This window comes from Hoplias malabaricus, chromosome 4 (assembly GCF_029633855.1).
Source record: "Hoplias malabaricus isolate fHopMal1 chromosome 4, fHopMal1.hap1, whole genome shotgun sequence".
Taxonomy (NCBI): Eukaryota; Metazoa; Chordata; class Actinopteri; order Characiformes; family Erythrinidae; genus Hoplias; species Hoplias malabaricus.
Genome location: NC_089803.1, coordinates 66,400,978 through 66,419,130, shown reverse-complemented (window position 1 = coordinate 66,419,130; position 18,153 = coordinate 66,400,978). Strand labels below are relative to the sequence as shown.

Below are 18,153 nucleotides of genomic sequence, written 5' to 3'. Positions count from 1 at the left end.
GCTTTCTTACACCCTCTGCCTTGGATGTCTAAGGCATCACCTTGGAGGATTAATCCAGCTATCTCCCAATGACAGGGCCATTTCCCTTGGCTTAAAGTGTAACTGACAGGAATACACGTGTTTGTACATATCTACCTCAAGGCAGGGCCTCCAGGAAGAAAATGACCAGCTTTGTGATATGAAGTTATACAACATTCTGGAAAGTTACAAGCATTTTTGGATTACAGATAGTACACACACTCTACACCTAGCCTCAGACTCCGCAGATCTGACGAAAAATAGTGACCATGCTGGGTCTTGTGTTTCCACTGGAACGTTCCTCTCTTCAGTGGAGCAGGGCTGCTGGAGGTGTGTGCTCCCTGCAGCTTGTTATTACCTGCTGCTGGAGTTTCCTCTCTTGACCTTGGTGAGCAGCATCTGTTACAAGAATTACAGTCTGTCTGAGACAGGGCTTTTGTGGACCGGAGCGGGTCTGAATGTACTGTAAAACTTGGAAGGACTGAACGAACGGACTGAGATTCAAGTGAGATCAGTCAGAACAGTCTGGTCTCAAGGTGAATTTGTACATATTAGACTGAAAGACCATTCCCAGGTTTATACAGTGTGTATGAAAAACAGTTCACACCTCACGTATGTAAACATGAATTTCTGACACCCTACCCACCATGAAGAAGCACCCTTAGAGGAAGACTACATAATATTATTACCCTAAAATTACAGCTTCAGAATCATTGTGATGCTTCCCTGATCTGTAAAAGGAGAATAGAGCATCTGACATTGCTACTCTGGGCTCAGCCATGAAGAAACTACACTATGTAATTTTTGGAGGAGAGTAGGATGATTTACATTTATTTCAGAACAGTGCTGTAAAAATGAATACCTAGTGTTCCTTTAACCCAAACTCTCTTCCTACCTGCAACCACATTTCTGTAATCATCTATCTTTGACCATTTAAATCTCACACCAAACCAATATGGCTGCTGTGGCCGTTTATGATCCTATCAGAAACCAGCTACAACAAAGCGCTAATGTTGCTCGTTGGGTCCAGCTTATGTGTACCCAACACACCTATTGCACTAGCTCTTAGCATCTTAACCTTAACTCCACTCTGGTCTCCCTGGTGACTAAGGCCGTACTAAGCCCCGCTGGCACCGTTAATGCATGCTCAGTGTCACGCCCTCGTCCTGTCATGTCTGTTTTCCCCGCCATGTGCTCTCTCTGCACATGGCTCTGTTTGTTATTGTCCTTGTCTCCACCTTTGTTACGCCTCCTTGTCCGTCATCCTCGTTATTTGTTTCAGGTGTGTCTTGTCTGTGAGATGTATTTAAGTTCCCTTGTGTCACTCCCGTTTGTCAGTCATTTGCATTGTTGAGTTTCATGGTTCCCGAGTCTGTCTGTCTTTGATTTGTTTCTTGTCGTTTTCACTATTGTCACTGCTTCCTTCCAAACTTACAGAATAACAGAAACAGACAGACTTGCAACAATGACGGTCATTGTTGCAAGTCTGTCTGTTTCTGTTATTCCTCGTTTTGGTTTGTTTCCTTGTCTGTTTCCTCTGTTACTAGTTTTGTTTTGACACAAGTCAGTCTGTCTCTGTTTGTTAGTTCGCTTTATTAAAGTTTGTTGTGTTTTAGCGTGTGCGTCCGCCTCCATCAGTCCGCCCTGCGTTAATTGTGACACTCAGTGCCACGTAGAATATGATTGCTTTAAATCTGCAACAAGTAAGATGCAAAAAATGAATTGCATGTTGACCTTAGAATGGACAAACATATATACCTGATCAAATGTGTCAATACACAGTTTGTATCGACACATTTGGGGATGCTCTGAAAATGCTTGGCCACAACTGAAACTGAAACCTGCAACGAAACTGATGACACAGTCTGCTGAAAACCAAAATAAAAAAAAGCTGACAATCAATATAAACGGTATATATAAAATAAACATTATAATATTATTAGATTATGTACCATAGGATCCAGCCAGCAGAGAATGTCTGACAATCAAAAGAGATGTTCTGCTACTTTTAACTGTATTCTCTCTATGGCTCTTCCCTTTGTGAATATTTTCATCACGTTATAAACTGTAGCTACAGACATCAAAATTGGGCTGCTGGGATCTTCTTCAGTCATCCTTTACTCAGCGGGGGTCTGTATTTACACATAGCCTGTGGTCTTTTGTAACTTTTTTTTATGATTCTAACACAGTGTACTTCATGGTAGAACTATGAAGGGAGTAATGTTGCTTAGTGACCAAACCAAATCCATATTTGGAGATATTTACCCCACGTTACTTTTCAGGGTTTTAACACCGACACTTCATTCCATTTTGAAATGGATCTTTTACACTTTTCTAAGCTATAACTGAGCTCGTCATACACTTTATATTTCTGTACTTTTGGACAGCACTGGCCAGGTGTTGTTTTATTGATTTTTTTTAAAGAGAATTACCTTAACCCCCACACCCAACATACTTTATTATGAAACGGCACATTTTATGTTTCTAATTATTTGCGATTTAAAAATACAGATCACAGATTGCCATAGCTTTTGAACTGGTCTCATTATTTTGCCTTTTTTTCTATTATGTTAATTTCAGCCATAAACAGTGACTAGGTGCTGGAATGTGCAGATGTGTGTTCTCTGTAGGCCGTCATTTGACCAGGATGGCCCAAACATTTGCATGTGAGTGTATACATCTTGCTGTCCATTCTTGGCCTGAGGACTTGAAATTGATGCTAGGACCAGAGTGTATAGCAGTGGCGGATGCTGGACTTTCAAGGAGGGGAAGCTCAGAATAGAATGAAATTTTAATGCTCCCATGGATTTTTACACCAAAGGATCGCTGATTCGCTCATTTTGCTGTCAATCAAAAAGGGATTCAGCCTCAGACAGATCATCCAATCATCATGCAGAAGCTGAGCGTCCGGGCCAGCCGAGGCCAGCCCACTGCCCCATAGACCCCCAGAGACGCTGAGCGTCCGATGAGGGACAAAGCCCAGCATTTATCCAATGACTCGTCTCGTTTCACTGCACTTCACTGCTTCGCTATTGAACTCTATGGACACTCACCATTTAAAGCACTGTGAAGCTGCGGGAATGATTGAGAGGAAAGCTGCGTCTTTACCAGTGATAAGAAGCTGATTCTGAACAAATGTTGAGCACGTTGTAGTGCATATTTATTCAATGACATGTACACACAACATTATATATTTGATCACTTATTTTTTGACATTTTAGGGGAAGCTGAGCTTCCCTTGCAGTCTTAGAGCAAATGCCTCAGGTCTATAGATAGATAGATAGATAGATAGATAGATAGATAATTGAGTACATGGAAAGGTTGCATTCACAGATTAAATATAGTATAATAATAGTACCCTCTGGCCACACCAGGTTCAGGTTTGTTGTGATAGTGACTGCCGCTCTACACTTCAGGAGTAAAAACTCAGAGAGGCTTGACCATAGCTGCCCTGTGAAGAGCTCATGATTATTTGATGCTAAGAGCTTTTCCATACTAACTGCGGGTCTAACCCTGCTCACAGAGGGCCATTAAAAGTCTCAGCACTTTGTTAGCACTATTCATCAGACTCATATCACACGGTCCCCAGTGTGAGGTCAGCTCCAGCAAACCTTGGCTTAATTGATTTTAATCAGTGGGGCTGAGGCTGTTATTGTTCAGGCTGTTGATTTGTGAGCGGAATGAGAATGGAGGAGTAAAAACAGCTCCAGGAGGTTCAGATCCACCGAGCTAGAACAGTCGCACTGATGCCTGGTGTCACCGAGGCTGATGTTAATGATGATGGAGTTATGCAGCTTTGAACCTGATGGACGGGTCAGCTGCAGCTGCGGCCGTCTGCGGTGGTTTCCGCTCTGTTTAGAAAGCTGGGCTTTAGCGTTCACACATGTTTGAGTTTTTATTTTTCCTGAACTTCTCTGAGACTATTGCTTCTGGAGAAAAACACAAGTAATTCTGAGAGTTAGGCTTTACCATCTCAAAATAATGACCAATGAGAGGCTCTCATTCCTATGAGAGAGCAAATTATGAAATGATATGCCCTGATTATGAGAAAGCATATCAACATTATGAGATGCTAATTCAAAATAAACCATAACTACAAGGAACTTTCTAATTCATGTTTTTTTCTCTTCCTTTTCCTCCCATTCCATGACCTTTTTTTTAATCTTTTTTCTTGCTCTCTGCTTCTCATTTTTCTCTCTCCTCTGTCATTCTGTTTGTTCTTGCTCCACACTATCCACACCCCCCCCCCCTCTCTCTCTCACTCTCTCTCGTGTATACATATCTCCTGTCAGTTTTTCCTGTAGTTGATGCGATACTTGTCAGATTGACCACTTTAATACATTTGCTGAAGAAGATAATGACCACCTCTGTAGCCAGACAAGCTGCCTGTGGCACTTCCCCTCTATAATTATGAAGTGCTTCGGGGCAGTTTACTTAAGGCTGATATAAAGTCAATCCCGGTCACAGCTGACCTCCTCCGGCTCACCTTTGGCCAGAACAGGTCGGCACAGTAGATCAGCAGCAGGGCCAGTCAGCTGAGCCCTGAACACACACAGAGAGAGCCACCGTCTGCCATTTTATGGACTGTGTTTATGTACACAACACTGTATTTCAGTTTTTCAGTCTTTTTTTTTTTTTACCTTTTTTTTACTCTGACCTTACTGTTCTTCTACAACCAAATAAAGACACATTTCCCAAAAAAGGCTAAACGCTATGGGCATATTTCAGTACATACAAATTCATACAAAAATACGGTAATGTGTAATTCCTAAATAAATATTTACTAGTAAAAGTATGTCATGATTTTACACGCGAGTTGCTGAGCATTGGTTAAAAAAAACAAGATTTGAGGCAAAAAAAAGCTCTTGTGTTTTTACCGTTTTGGTTCGATTCTCTTACGTCACTTCTCTCGTTTTCCTTGTTTTGTTTCTCTCATTTCTACACTCATTTTTCACCATTTTTGCTTGGTTCTCTTATTCCTCCACTCTCATTTTACAGTTTTTCTCAATGTCAGTTTGACAAACTTGTCTGGATTATTAACAAAATCTTATTTCTGAAGCTATCAGATTATTGTAAAAATGAAAACATGCTCTTTGATGATTAATGATGGATACTGAGCTCCTTATCTGTTTATAAGCATATCATTTGGTCATTCTTATCATACTATTTCTGACCATATCAGCCAGAGGATCCAATAGCCCTTAGTCCTGGCAGAGCTTTGGCAAGACATTCACGCTAATGTTTATGGCATACAGCTGGTGTTCTTGTGCAAGAAAAACTCACTTAGAGAGAAACCCATATACTTTGATATTCTCAAACCTCTGAACTCTACAGAATATAACAGAGGCTCGTTCTCCATCTCAGTGTGGAATTATAGAATGCTGCATTGTTATATTCATGGAAACTTGGCTTCCCCACAATGTTCCTTCACCACTTCGCTCTTCTGGCTCTGTGGGTGCTGTGTCTGCTAGAAGCAAAGGTGCAGGTGTGTGCAGTTTTACCCTGAGAGCATGGTGTACCAGCACGGTAATTATCACAAGGCTCTGTTCACCTGCTGTGCAGATCAAAATGACATATTTATTTTACCAAATTTGTACTTTTAGGAAACCTTCTATTCATTTTTCAAGCTCCAGTTTTTAGCTGTTTTCCTTTGACTTTCTCCAGCATTATGCAAAGGCTGATTTGATACCTGTGCCACAGCAGCATTAAGCCCCTGTTCCTTTAAATGATAATGAGCCACACACAGCTCACACCCTCACCCCCAGCAGTAGTGTCACTGTCACAGTTGAGGCAGGATGCGGACGTACAAACATAACAGAAAACAAACACAAGCATGGAGACAAGGAAACAAACTAGAACTTAGTTGAACATAACAACTGTGGATTGGTGGCAATGTGTAAGACAGCTGACAACGAAACACATCTACACACACACAAGAACCGACAAGGGAGCACTGAAACAAAGGGATTATATATACAGAGCACTGACAAGGAACACCTGGGGACAATAACGAGGGCGGAGCTAAGGCGGGACTAGGGCAGAGACAAGAACAACAACCAAAACCATGTGCTACATGAGCACACGGTGAGGAAAACAGACAGGACGTTACAGTCACATGTAACATGGCCAAGAATCGCAGGAAATCCTGCGGGAAAATAAAAAATTGACTGACAAAACAAGCACCAATCACAAGTCTGCTATTTTGGCCTGACATGTAGAAGATGACATTCTTGACAATGGTTAGAGAACACAACTGGCAGAAACCTGACAGCGAGGCCAGGTCAGTGGACTGAACGCATCATCTTTTATTTTGTGCTTTACGCTCAGTTCTCTCAGTATTCTTATTTCTACTCTCTACTTTTCACTAGTCACTTTGTTCATTCATCTACTCTTTTTTGCACTCATTTCTCTAAATACTTGGCTTTTGTCTTGTCTGTTCTACTGTTTAACCTCACCTTTGCACTCTAACATTAACACTGATCCACCGCTATAATCTGAGATGTAGATAAGGGGGTGGTACATTTGATTACTAATGATTCCATTTATTACATCTGAACAGAAGCCAAATCAGAACTGCTCATTTTATCCCATGTTCTCTGACATATGCAGCCCACAATAAACTGTCTGTGTGGTCTTGTTTTAAATAACAATTACTAACAGTAAATAAATTATCGTAGCAAAGAATTCAGCTCTGGTTTTTTGGACTGACAGGTTTCCTTCTGTTTAATCCTGACCTTTGTGTTTGCTTAAATAAGAGGAGCATATGTTTGTAATTTTATTCATCTGTGTATTGTGTTCAAATGCAGTAGTAATTACAAGCCTCTATTCACCTCATACAATGTCTCTGGGGACATAAAAGTGAACCCCTGTATGCGTCAAGGGAATTCTTATTGCCGTCTAGGTCCCCTGATAATTCTAATGAGGCACTAAAACTGCCTTGTAACTAAGTAAAGTTCTTATCAGTATTCCCTCCGCACTATTTGAAAAACACACTAAAGAATGTTTAAAGTAGCGTCCTGTACTGCCCACAGCACCAAACCTCACCCTTACTTTGTCCAGTCAGACCTCATCTCTCTATTCCCGCTCCCTCAGTACTGACAGTTGCTAAAACAAGTTAAAATCATCAGTAAGGGCAGTGTGCGTATGGGCAGAGGGGCAGAACCAGCGCTCCAGGACTGTTTTGAATGCACTGAGTCAAATGTGTTCAGAGCAACAGCCACTCAGAGTCATCCTGACATGGCTGAATACACATGGGCAGCTGCTGAATACATCAGACGATGTGATGATGATGTCATAACCCTTAGAAACATACTGACACAAGCTCTGTTGTGAAGTTAGCTGATAACACCACAGTTGTGGGCCTGATCATGGTCCGAGATTGTTTCTAAGACTCATTTTCTCATTTTCTTGGACAGTTATTTCGCCTCACAAACTTTATTAGCAATTGATTCATTAGCAATTGAATCAGTCAGCAAATCTTTCAAATATTCATTCACTAAAGAAACTTAAACTCATCATCATCTGGCTTCTTTTACTGCTATTCTAAAAATGTTGATATTTACGTTTATATTTACTGGGGACTGGTCCCAGGCCACGATGGAACCACATCAAACTCTGAGTGATATTACTTACAGCATAATGATTTATTTAGAAAACTGATAATTACTTTTAACAATGTATATGTTTGTGGAATAAGAGGGAAATTGCAGGCTCTCAATAGTAGAACTCTAGAAGTTCGAAAACCTCTGAAGCCTGGTGGCACCAAATTCAAATCATGATGTGTGTAACATTACTCTGTTTAGTTATTGTTCATCATTTAATCCAACAGTATGCAATGCTGTAAGTAAGGATGTAAGTACTATTAATGGACTTTCCATTTCAGGTCTTTGTGGACGTTTACAGAAAACCAAATGTATTCATAGGCAGTGTGTAATAGTACTGACAGGATCATTAGGCTATTGTGATTATCTGACATGATGATGCTGTAGGGCGGCACGTAGGCTCCAGCTCCAGGGGCCTGGAGGTTGTGGGTTCGATTCCTGCTCCAGGTGACTGTCTGTGACGAGTTGGTGTGTTCTCCCTGTGTCTGCATGGGTTTCCTCCCACAGTCCAAAAACACACGTTGGTAGGTTGATTGGCGACTCAAAAGTGTCCGTAGGTGTGTGTGTGTTGCCCTGTGAAGGACTGGCGCCCCCTCCAGGGTGTATTCCCGCCTTGCGCCCAGTGATTCCAGGTAGGCTCTGGACCCACCGTGACCCTGAACTGGATAAGCGGTTGCAGATAATGGATGGATGGACGATGCTGTACTTGGAAATGTCCTAATTTCCCCACTGATTTAACCTAACATTGATTTACTGAAGCAAATGTAGAACCATGAATAAGTACCTGAATGCATAAATAAATGTTTAACTCTATGTAGAGTGAACTAAGCCTTGTTTATTTTATAGTTCCTACTGCTTATGGTTGTTTAAAACTAGAGCTAGCTATAAGTAGTTTTAGTTAAAGTTAAACTAGCACAAAAACCTCTCTCTTTACATTGCCTAAATATAACGTTGGATCTGCATCTGATTCAGTTTTCCAGTCTTCACGCTCCTTGGTTTTTTTTACAACATTTCACAAGTTTTTCTATATTGTTTTGGTCCTTGTCTCCACCCTCTGCTCCTTGTGTTCCTTGTGTCTTAACCCTGTGAATTATTAGTTGCTTAGAGCCAATATTTCACAGTACTCATCATCGCTTACATCTGGTGTCAGTGGGTTTCTGTGCCCATGTTCCCCCAGTTTTATCTTCATGCTTCATGTTTATTTTCCCAATGTTCATGCTCAAAGATGACCGCATGTGTGTTGTGTTCATTTCAGACTAGCAGACGATATCACAGTCATGATGCTGAACGTGGAGAGCATAATTTGCTCTGTCTTAAAAAGCAAGACAGAAGACAGCCTTGGCCCGGAGAGCGCTGGTGTGTTGTGTTTTATGGCGAGAGAGGCAGAATTTCAGTAGCTTAGTAAGCAGCTGTTTGCTTTGTGCAGCTGGAGTTTGATAAATATCTGCCTGACAGGGTATTGTGTATTGCAGCAGGTAGTGCAGAGCTGTAGGAGTCCGTGCCTGGTGGAGCAGGCCTTTAGGGGCTTGGTGAGCACACACACTTCTCTAGGGATAGTGTACAGAGTCTTACAGAGATACAATTCACAGCAGATTTCAGCCTCCACTCACTCTGATAGGTGTGAGTGTGTTCAGTTCCTGCATCCTGATTAGAGTCACAGAGCCTGAGCGGGATTAATTGGGTTTGAATGTCCTGTCTTAATCACATGTCTTCCACTCCATAACTGCGAGTGGCCATGGAGAGAGAGGAATAATGAGAGAGAGAGAGGTGTTTGCTGAAGAGAGGAGTCTTTTGAAATGGCCATTCCATCTGTGTTAATTGATAATTCCGTGTGTGTCTAATGTGGCGGCGGCTTGCCTTTTGAAGTTGTTCTTTTGCTTCCTGAACTGAGAGAATTGGTCTGAGGAAAGACGCTGCCGCTGAGAGACACAAACACACATCACGTACATTTATGTTGTACACTTGATACTTTTATAAATGCATATCGTATAAATAAACGAAAAGAAGTAGTGGACACTGAAGGGTAACCCATAGAAATATTGAGATATGTAGGACATCAAGGGTTAATTCTAAAAAAATTTACCGTAGAAATGTAGAGATATGCTGGACATTAAAGGTTAACCCTTGAAACTTACAGATACACTGGAGCTCAGTTAACCCTTACACGTCTACCCTAACGTTTACCTTAGGCACTCAGGAACCTAATGGTTGACACTTCGAAGTCTAGATTTATGCTGTACATTAACACATTGCCCAGTAACGGAACCTGTTCACAGTACTTAGAACCAGAACTAAACAAGTTGAGGCAGCTTTCAGCCGCGACGCAGCAGTCAAGTGAAATAAACATCCAGAAGCTGACAGATGTGCACAGACTGGAGAGGTTTTTAAAAGCAGACTGACAACATATCTGTTCTCCTGTGATATTCTCTCTCACTCTCTCCACATCTCTGCATCTCCTCAGCACTTTCTGTTCATTCTCTATTCTCTTCTTACTTCAACTGTATTTTAAATCAAAAACATGTTATTTATTTTACTGTCTTTCTTTGATCAAGTATCATGTTAATTTTATTGTTATTTTTGGAAATGTCACTTTGATCTTTATATAGGAATTTTACTCAAGCACTTTGTCTTTAATCTCTTATGACGCCCTTGTTTCTACACTCATTGTCTGTTTAATCAGCAGGAGTGTAGTCTATCTGTTCTTCAACGGTCAGGAGCACCACAAAATCATGGGTAAAACTGATTTTACCCTCTCTCTCTCTCTCTCTCTCTCTCTCTCTCTCTCTCTCTCTCTCAGGTTGTTCAGTGCTATATTAGAGCAGGCCACTAAAGGGGATGGAGGGACACCAATTGGAGGGAAGGCAGCAGGGTTTGACGTGAAGGCCCTGCGAGCATTCAGAGTGCTGAGACCTCTACGATTAGTGTCTGGAGTGCCCAGTGAGTAAGACACATACACACACACACACACACACACACACACAGAGAGATACACACTTACACAGTGAGATGATTGAATGACACATGAAATAATGTAAACCCATATTTTAAAACATAGACAGGTTTCTTCTCACCCTCATTTTTCATTAGTCACAAAACTAGCCTTCAACTCTTGTGCTTACACTCTTCACAACTAACCACTCTCACAAAGAGGCCAAATAGCACAAGTAAGTTATACACTTTGCTTTAATGTAAATGCAGCCTTGATCTAGAAAAGAAAAGAGGACACTGTACAGATTCCCCAAGGTACACTCTGTGTAAATGTTCAAAAAGTCAAGTTAAGGTCCAGTTTAGATCCTGAGAGTTTAAAGGTACATTCACTTCCTCACAAGGACTTTACGTAAAAAAGGAAAATCTAGGTTAAACATAAACAGTGTTAAATGGCTTGGCTAAATGTCAAAAAACTGAGCAAAGGTCCTGAAGATGTATCTATCATCAAAGAGGGGCAGCCATGAGCTTGAGGCCGGAGGGTCGCTTGTTCAGTTCCTGGGATTTTCTTCATGCCTGAAATGCCCTTGAGCAAGGTATCTAACCCCCAAACTGCTCCCCTGGCGGAGAGGTGGTTGGCAGCCCCCTGCTCCGGCTGTGTGTGTGTTCACTGCCCCTAGTGTTTGTGAAGAATTGCTCACTAGTGTGTGTGTTTGTGTGTTTACTACCACAGATGGGTGAAATGTAGAGATTCACTAAGTGGAGCAATAAGGGTGTTTCTTCTTCTTCTTCTTCTTCTTTGACTTCTTCTTCAACTTCTATTTCTTCTTTTTTGGCTTCCTTCTTCTTCTTCTATTTCTTCTTCTTCGACTTCTTCTTTGACTTCTTCTTCATCTTTTTCTTCTTCTTCTTCAACTTCTTCTTCTTCGACTTCTATTTCTGCTTCTTTGACTTCTTCTTATTCGACTTCTTTCTTCTTCTTTTTTGATTTCTATTTCTTCTTCTTCTTTTTCTTCTGCTTCTTCTTCTTTGACTTTTTCTTCTTCTTCGACTTCTTCTTCTTCTTCTTCTTCTTTGACTTCTTCTATTTCTTCTTCTTCTTCTTCTTCTTCTTCTTCTAATTGTTTGGCAACAATGATTGAAATGCATCTGTGATATAGCCACCATTTTGTTTTAAGGGGCCAGTTAGAAAATATCATGCCTATGTACAGACATCAGTACAGTGAGGATGACCACCAGTAACTAGCCATATTCACTGCAAAAAACTTAATCAGAGCAAATGGGATGCAGTATTTTATTGCTTTTCCCCCGATGACCTTACATTATGTCATGGTTTTAAATGGATTTGGTGAATTCTACAATTACCACTGAATGCCCAGCAGAGAGTATAATGGGTTGCAGTTGTAGGTTCCTGTGAACGTATTTATATTTCAGCTGTGTGTTCTTGACTCTGGTGTTTGTTGTCTGTGTGCTTCCAGGTTTACAGGTAGTGTTGAACTCCATAATTAAAGCCATGGTTCCCCTACTGCACATTGCCCTGCTCGTACTCTTCGTCATCATCATCTACGCCATCATCGGCCTAGAGCTCTTCATGGGGAAGATGCACCGCACATGCTTTTTCTTCAGTGATGGACACAGAGGTCAGCAGCATGCCCTTCCCTTAAATGTTCTTCTAGGTTTACCAATGATACAGCAGTCTAAGTGCTGGAGATTGCCGGAATAAGATTCATAATACAGGGCGGCGGAGTCACAGAGTCACAGAGCTGCAGGGTCCTGGGGCTGTGTGTTCCAGCCCCGCTCTGAGTGACTATCTGTGGGGAGTTTGATGTGTTCTCCCAGTGTCTGTGTGGGTTTACTCTGGGTGCTCCTGGTTGCCTTCATGGTCCAAAAAACATACTTTGGTAGGTGAACTGGCGACTCAAAAGTGTCCGTAGGTGTGAATGTGTGAGTGTGTGTCGCCCTGTGACAGGACAGGACAGGCCCCTCCCTCCATGGTGTGTTCCCGCCTTGCGCCCAGTGATTCTGGATAAGCGGTTACAGACAATGAATGAATGAATACATAATACATAATAAGATACATTGATGCCTGGTGATTTTTTCATTCATATCATGTAGGCATCTTTTACCTGATGAGGGCAGTTTGCATTCTCCTTCAAATGTGTTTTGCTGTGATGCATGGACTCCTTTTTATCTGGTGAGGCTGGCAAAGGACATGTGGAGAAAATTGGGCTACAACCTGCTCCTCCACAGCATCCTAAAGTCTATAAAACATTCAGCAGTTTTCCAGCAGTTTGTAATTGTGTTGTAAATTGGGACCAATGGTTAAATGCTGTTGGATTTGTTGATCAATAAAGCAATAAAAGCACCCAATATTTATTTATTGCAGCCAACAGACTGCTTTTACTTATACATAGACCTTAGATTATCTACCAACTTAATGACAAGAATCAAACATTGAGAAAAATGTCATTCTAAAATATGAGTATATCCGAAATTTTCATCTTTCCACTAAGTTTCTCAGTTTCTGCTGTTTATTTATTTAACAAAAGCTAAAACTGAGGACTGTTTCCTTAGCTTACAAACATTAATCCTGTTCAACAGAAACTAGTGAAATCAGTTCTGTTTTTGACCGTATGGTACTGTGAAAATACTGGGATATTCAGCTCTTTAAAACCTGTTTAAATCACAAACAAAGCAAAAGTTCTATAATCAGAAATGCACAGTATATTCTGAAGGACTAAAGAGCTTGTTCTCCATCAGGTTCTATATCTGAAGAGAAGCCTGCACCCTGTGCTCCGAACTCTTCCCATGGGCGCCACTGCAGCCCACCCAACATCACACAGTGCATGATGGGATGGGAAGGCCCAAATGATGGCATCACGAACTTTGATAACTTTGCTTTTGCCATGCTGACAGTGTTTCAGTGCATCACCATGGAGGGCTGGACGGACGTGCTCTACTGGGTGAGTCTGCTCCAAGTCCACAAAACACACTCCACCCTGCAGGATTACACACTTAACCCTTGTACACAGTTAACCACTTATGGTGCTCTTTCTGAATACAGTTAGAAAAGGAACAGGTTAATACAGACTTTAATGATGAATTAACAGATTTGTTCAAATATGTAATAGTGAGATTTCATTTGTTACCAACCTGCCTGTGTGTGCATGTGCGAGTGTGGGTGTGTGGGCATGTGCGTGTGTGTGCATGTGCGTATGTCTTGCCTAAATCAGGAGGTGGGATGGTTTGAGTAAGCAGGTTAGATAAATAAAATCTGGAACTTGTTGTTGAACAAATGCGCTCATTTTATATTCAGTTTATTTCATTAGAGGATGCAAAAACTCAAAGTACCCCACACTTCCAACTATCACTGTCCTCTCCTTTTTTTCTACCCGTGGCTCTATTTCAGCTCATATATTTAAGTAAAAGTACAAAGCCTTGGCTCTTCTATCTCCTTTATCTGTAGCTATTCATTACTACAGGCAGCATTTGCTTATATTCTGTAAAAGAACAGAAAACAAGCTGATGGGGGAAAATGGTTTCTGATATAAATGTGGTTTATGTCAATGTCTTTACAACACATTACAAATTTAAAGTCCTTCAGCTCAGTGCTTTCTTAGAATGCAACAGAGGACAAATCAGAGCAGCTGTAGCCACAAAAGGTAAATTTGTGGACAGTAGATGAGTGTGTAAATGTACAGTTGGGTTCCAAATGTCTGAAAACTGTTCTGTGCATTCTTTTTTTTATTAATTATATGATCAGCCCTCTTTGTTAGTATTTGCTATGCCCCCTTTTTGCTTTGAAAATTGCATGGATATTAAACAATGGGTCAGCTTAATTAAGTTATGCATGTCTCTGATGAGTCAATCTTGAGGTCACCCTGCCACCATTACATGGGTTTTCTGTAATGAAATAAATCAGCAGCATGCCAGGTCAGCAGTTACTCTGAAGAAAACTGGCTCAATAGACAAGGTGCTTGTAAGACATGGTGATTTTTCATTAAGAGAAATTAATGATGTGGGGGGGCATTGGAGGAAGTGGGGGGTAATAGAGGCCTGGTGGCACTTATTATACGCAAAGCTGGCGAAGGATTGAACAGCACTCATTTGTGGAGCATTTGTTAAACATGAGTGAGAGAATGAGTGTGTGAGGTTTTTTTTTAAGTCGGTGGCATAATCTTAAAGCTTTGTTAATTCTTGCATTAAGATGCACATTAATGTAAATATATATATATATATACAGTGGAACCTCTACTAACGAACACCTATACTAACCAACTTTCCAAGATACGAACCGGGCATTTGAATATATTTTTGCCTCCACCAATGAACCACGACTCTAGAAATGAACCCGAGCCTCCGCCGGGCCGATGGCTGGAAATGGCCACTGACCCCAATAGGCGAGTCTCCCAGCGCCCAGACTTGAATGAGCTTTTAAGATTAGCAAATTGTAGCTTTAGCAATTTAGCATTAGTGTAAATAGCAGACATTGAAATTCGTGCTAAGTTAAGCCGTATCCACGCCTCGTCGCCTCACATTCACCCGCCTACTCTCCGTTATTCCACCCACCCCCCACCTCCCGTCATACAGCCAGTGCCTGTGTTACTCCTCCAGCCAGTCGTCACGTCTTCAAGGTAGCAATGTGTAACCACTTACAACGTTATTTCTTTTTTATTACTGTTACCACTGTATTTCTTTTTTATTTTTCGTATTTTTTTACTAATTTGAGAGTGTTGTAAACATATATCAGTGCAAAAAGGGTGACTTTCGGGGGGTGGGGCCTGGAACGCATTAATTGCTTTTCCATTATTTTAAATGGGGAAAATTGACTCGAGAAACGAACTTTTCCACTTACGAACCGGGTCACGGAGCGGATCAAGTTCGTAAGTAGAGGTTCCACTGTATATTGGTGTGGCTGGAAGCATTTGCATTCTTACATGAAGTATGTATTTGGCCTATAATGCCTGAATAATGCTGGGGCATTGCTTTAAGGAAAAAATGAAAACATCTGTTCTGACCTCTTTACCATTAGCAGGTTTTGCCAGTTCAAACGGTCAACACAGTATCTGTCATAATGAGCTTTACACCAGAGAGGTAGAATACTGCAGGAGCACACTGCAGAGTGCTGGTCCCTCTCATCTCCTCCATAATAACACACTACGGAGTTTATTCAGCGCTTTATGAGAGATCATCTGTGATGTTTAAGAAAAGCACCTGAGAAATGAAGAATGACTCTTGATACAGTGATGTGAGTCACAGACTACTCCACACCAGTGGGCTCTCGTACATTCTGTGTGCTGTCTGTAGAAACAGCAGGAGCTGTAGTTTAAAGCTCTTTTTTCCAGTCATCCTTCTCCAAGTGACCCTCAAGTAGCTGCATAAAAAGACGGCCGTCTGTTTTAAGCTTGTCTGCCCCTTGAGTTTTCCTCCGTCGCCCTCATTTCTTTGCTTCTCTCTCTGTTTCTCTCTTTCTCTCTTTCCCTAACTGGCCTTCCTTCCCTTCTTCAGATGCAGGATGCTATGGGCTATGAGCTTCCCTGGGTCTATTTTGTCAGTCTTGTCATCTTTGGATCCTTTTTCGTTCTAAATCTGGTTCTGGGTGTGTTGAGCGGGTAAGTGACGTGTGTGTTTATGTGTGTGTGTGCGCGCATGTGTGTCTCTCTCTGTGTGTGTGTGTGCCCATTTTGGAGTTTCAGAACACACCAAAACAAACAAAAAAAGGCACTTGGACCAGTGGAACAGGATTTATATCTTAGGAGAAAAGGACAGAGAGGCAGAGAAAGAGAAAAAGACACGGCACATCCAGTGAAAGACAGGCTCATTATTGTTGTTCCAGTCCAGTCATTTGCTAACTGTCCCTTCCTCTCCTTCCCTCTCTCTTTCCCCATCACTCCATCTCTCCATCCCTCTCTACCCCCACCCCCTCTCCTTTCGTTCTCAGGTGAATGACGCTGTAGGGACTACCTGGCCGTGGCTTTATTTTGTTACTCTAATCATCATTGGCTCATTTTTTGTTCTTAACTTGGTTCTGGGGGTCCTGAGTGGGTAAGAGACAGACAGCTGTGTGAAAAGACAGACAGACAAAACTGAGGTTGCTAATCAGGGCCCACGAGGATCCTGGGATCATGTCCTAACCTGTCATAAAATACAAGAAAATACAAGAACAAAAACGAAAGGAAAGCTCTGCCAAGTGGTCACCTATAAATTAACATCAATCAACAAATACATCCCAAGCTTTTGTAAAGAAATATCACAGGGCTATGTTCCTCTACATATTCACAGAGCAACTCTTGTGATATTCCTGAGGATATTAATAAGCACATACGCTGCTGAGGCTGATATGATTGAAATTGGCTGTTGAATGTGATTACTAAACTAGATAATGCTAGATAATCTGCTCACGTCTCTATGAGGATTACTGTGTTATGTTATAGGTTCATTCACTGGGTTTAATACCCCTCGTAGCAGTTCTGCATGCTTTTTAAAGCTGGAAAACAGCACAACCCTTTAACCATTGCATAAAATGCCTAGATGTGAGTTCTTTTAGCCACCCTTAACGTTCACAAATATGATCTCTTCACTTTGTGAATGTTGAGCGGATTTTACTCCAAAGATCTATAACTTTATCTGTAAAAATGGCCCGTAATGTTGACTAAACATATGGATTTCATTCATTCAGTATCTGTAAGTGCTTTATCCTGTTCGCTCTCACTGTGGGTCCCACACATGGCTCAGCATGATGCTGTCAGTGTTAGTTAATGTAACAGAATCAGCATTCTCTTACTAATGTGTTATGTCCAATGCCTTTGCATTAGTAGCAGTTTGAAAAGATGTAGTGGCTGAGATAATGTGTCTCGGAGAAGGACTGGGCTAGTCTTCACTCTAGGCTTGGTGGTATCGTGTGATAGAGATCTAGCTAAAGAGGGAGGTAGAAGTAACTGAACTGGGCAGGAAAATCTCAACAAAAATTCCAATTATTTATTATATACTGGAAAACAGATGGTTCATGGTTATGTTAATCAGGCATGAGTCTGCAGTTATACATGTAGTCAGCCACTGGATTGCTTATTCTCTCCAGCGTTAATTAAGGTACCGATGGTCACTGTAGCACGTGTACATCAGATATCCTTTAACCTGTGTGAAGAATTTGAAGCAGCTATCAGCCTGGAAGGTATCTTTTAATTCCCCATTGTCATTCTAATCTGAACCAAATAGGTTTTATGGCCATTAATTGCTTGTGTGAGTGAAACCAGGAGATTATTTTCCATCTGGGGTCATTTTCTAATCAAAGCGTGCTGTAGGCTGGAAACCCATACTGCGGCATGCTAATAATGCAAGATATGAATTAAAGACACTTAACAAAAGCTAAACAACCACAAAGGAGTGGAGCTTGTTGTGATTAAAGGTAATAAACAAATCGGTGCTCCATGTGCAGACTCCTTACTTCATTTAAGTGTAATGGTAACGTAATCTGATAGGGTTATCGTTAAGGTTTATGGTTCTGGAACGTCAGTGGCGTTGAGGAAATACTAATCACTGTGGGTAGGAATGAAAATGAATCCCAGGGAGTACCTAGCGGAGACTAACTCTGCTTGTAATCATGCTGTAT

General features: G+C 41.3%; 1 protein-coding gene across 9 annotated transcripts in view; it reads left to right on the top strand.

Annotated features, from left to right (window-relative positions):
• The window catches only part of cacna1c (calcium channel, voltage-dependent, L type, alpha 1C subunit), a 230,128-nt gene that overhangs the window by 156,650 nt on the left and 55,325 nt on the right, over positions 1–18,153 (top strand). For 7 of the 9 annotated variants that reach the window (XM_066667051.1, XM_066667049.1, XM_066667047.1 and 4 more), the window contains exons 5-8: positions 10,417–10,556; positions 12,023–12,184; positions 13,305–13,507; positions 16,053–16,156. In XM_066667051.1, the coding sequence (XP_066523148.1) occupies positions 10,417–10,556; positions 12,023–12,184; positions 13,305–13,507; positions 16,053–16,156 (609 nt within the window). Of the gene's footprint in view, positions 1–10,416; positions 10,557–12,022; positions 12,185–13,304; positions 13,508–16,052; positions 16,157–16,485; positions 16,590–18,153 lie in introns of all 9 variants that reach the window. The other 2 variants (XM_066667054.1, XM_066667053.1) reach the window with 1 other exon arrangement.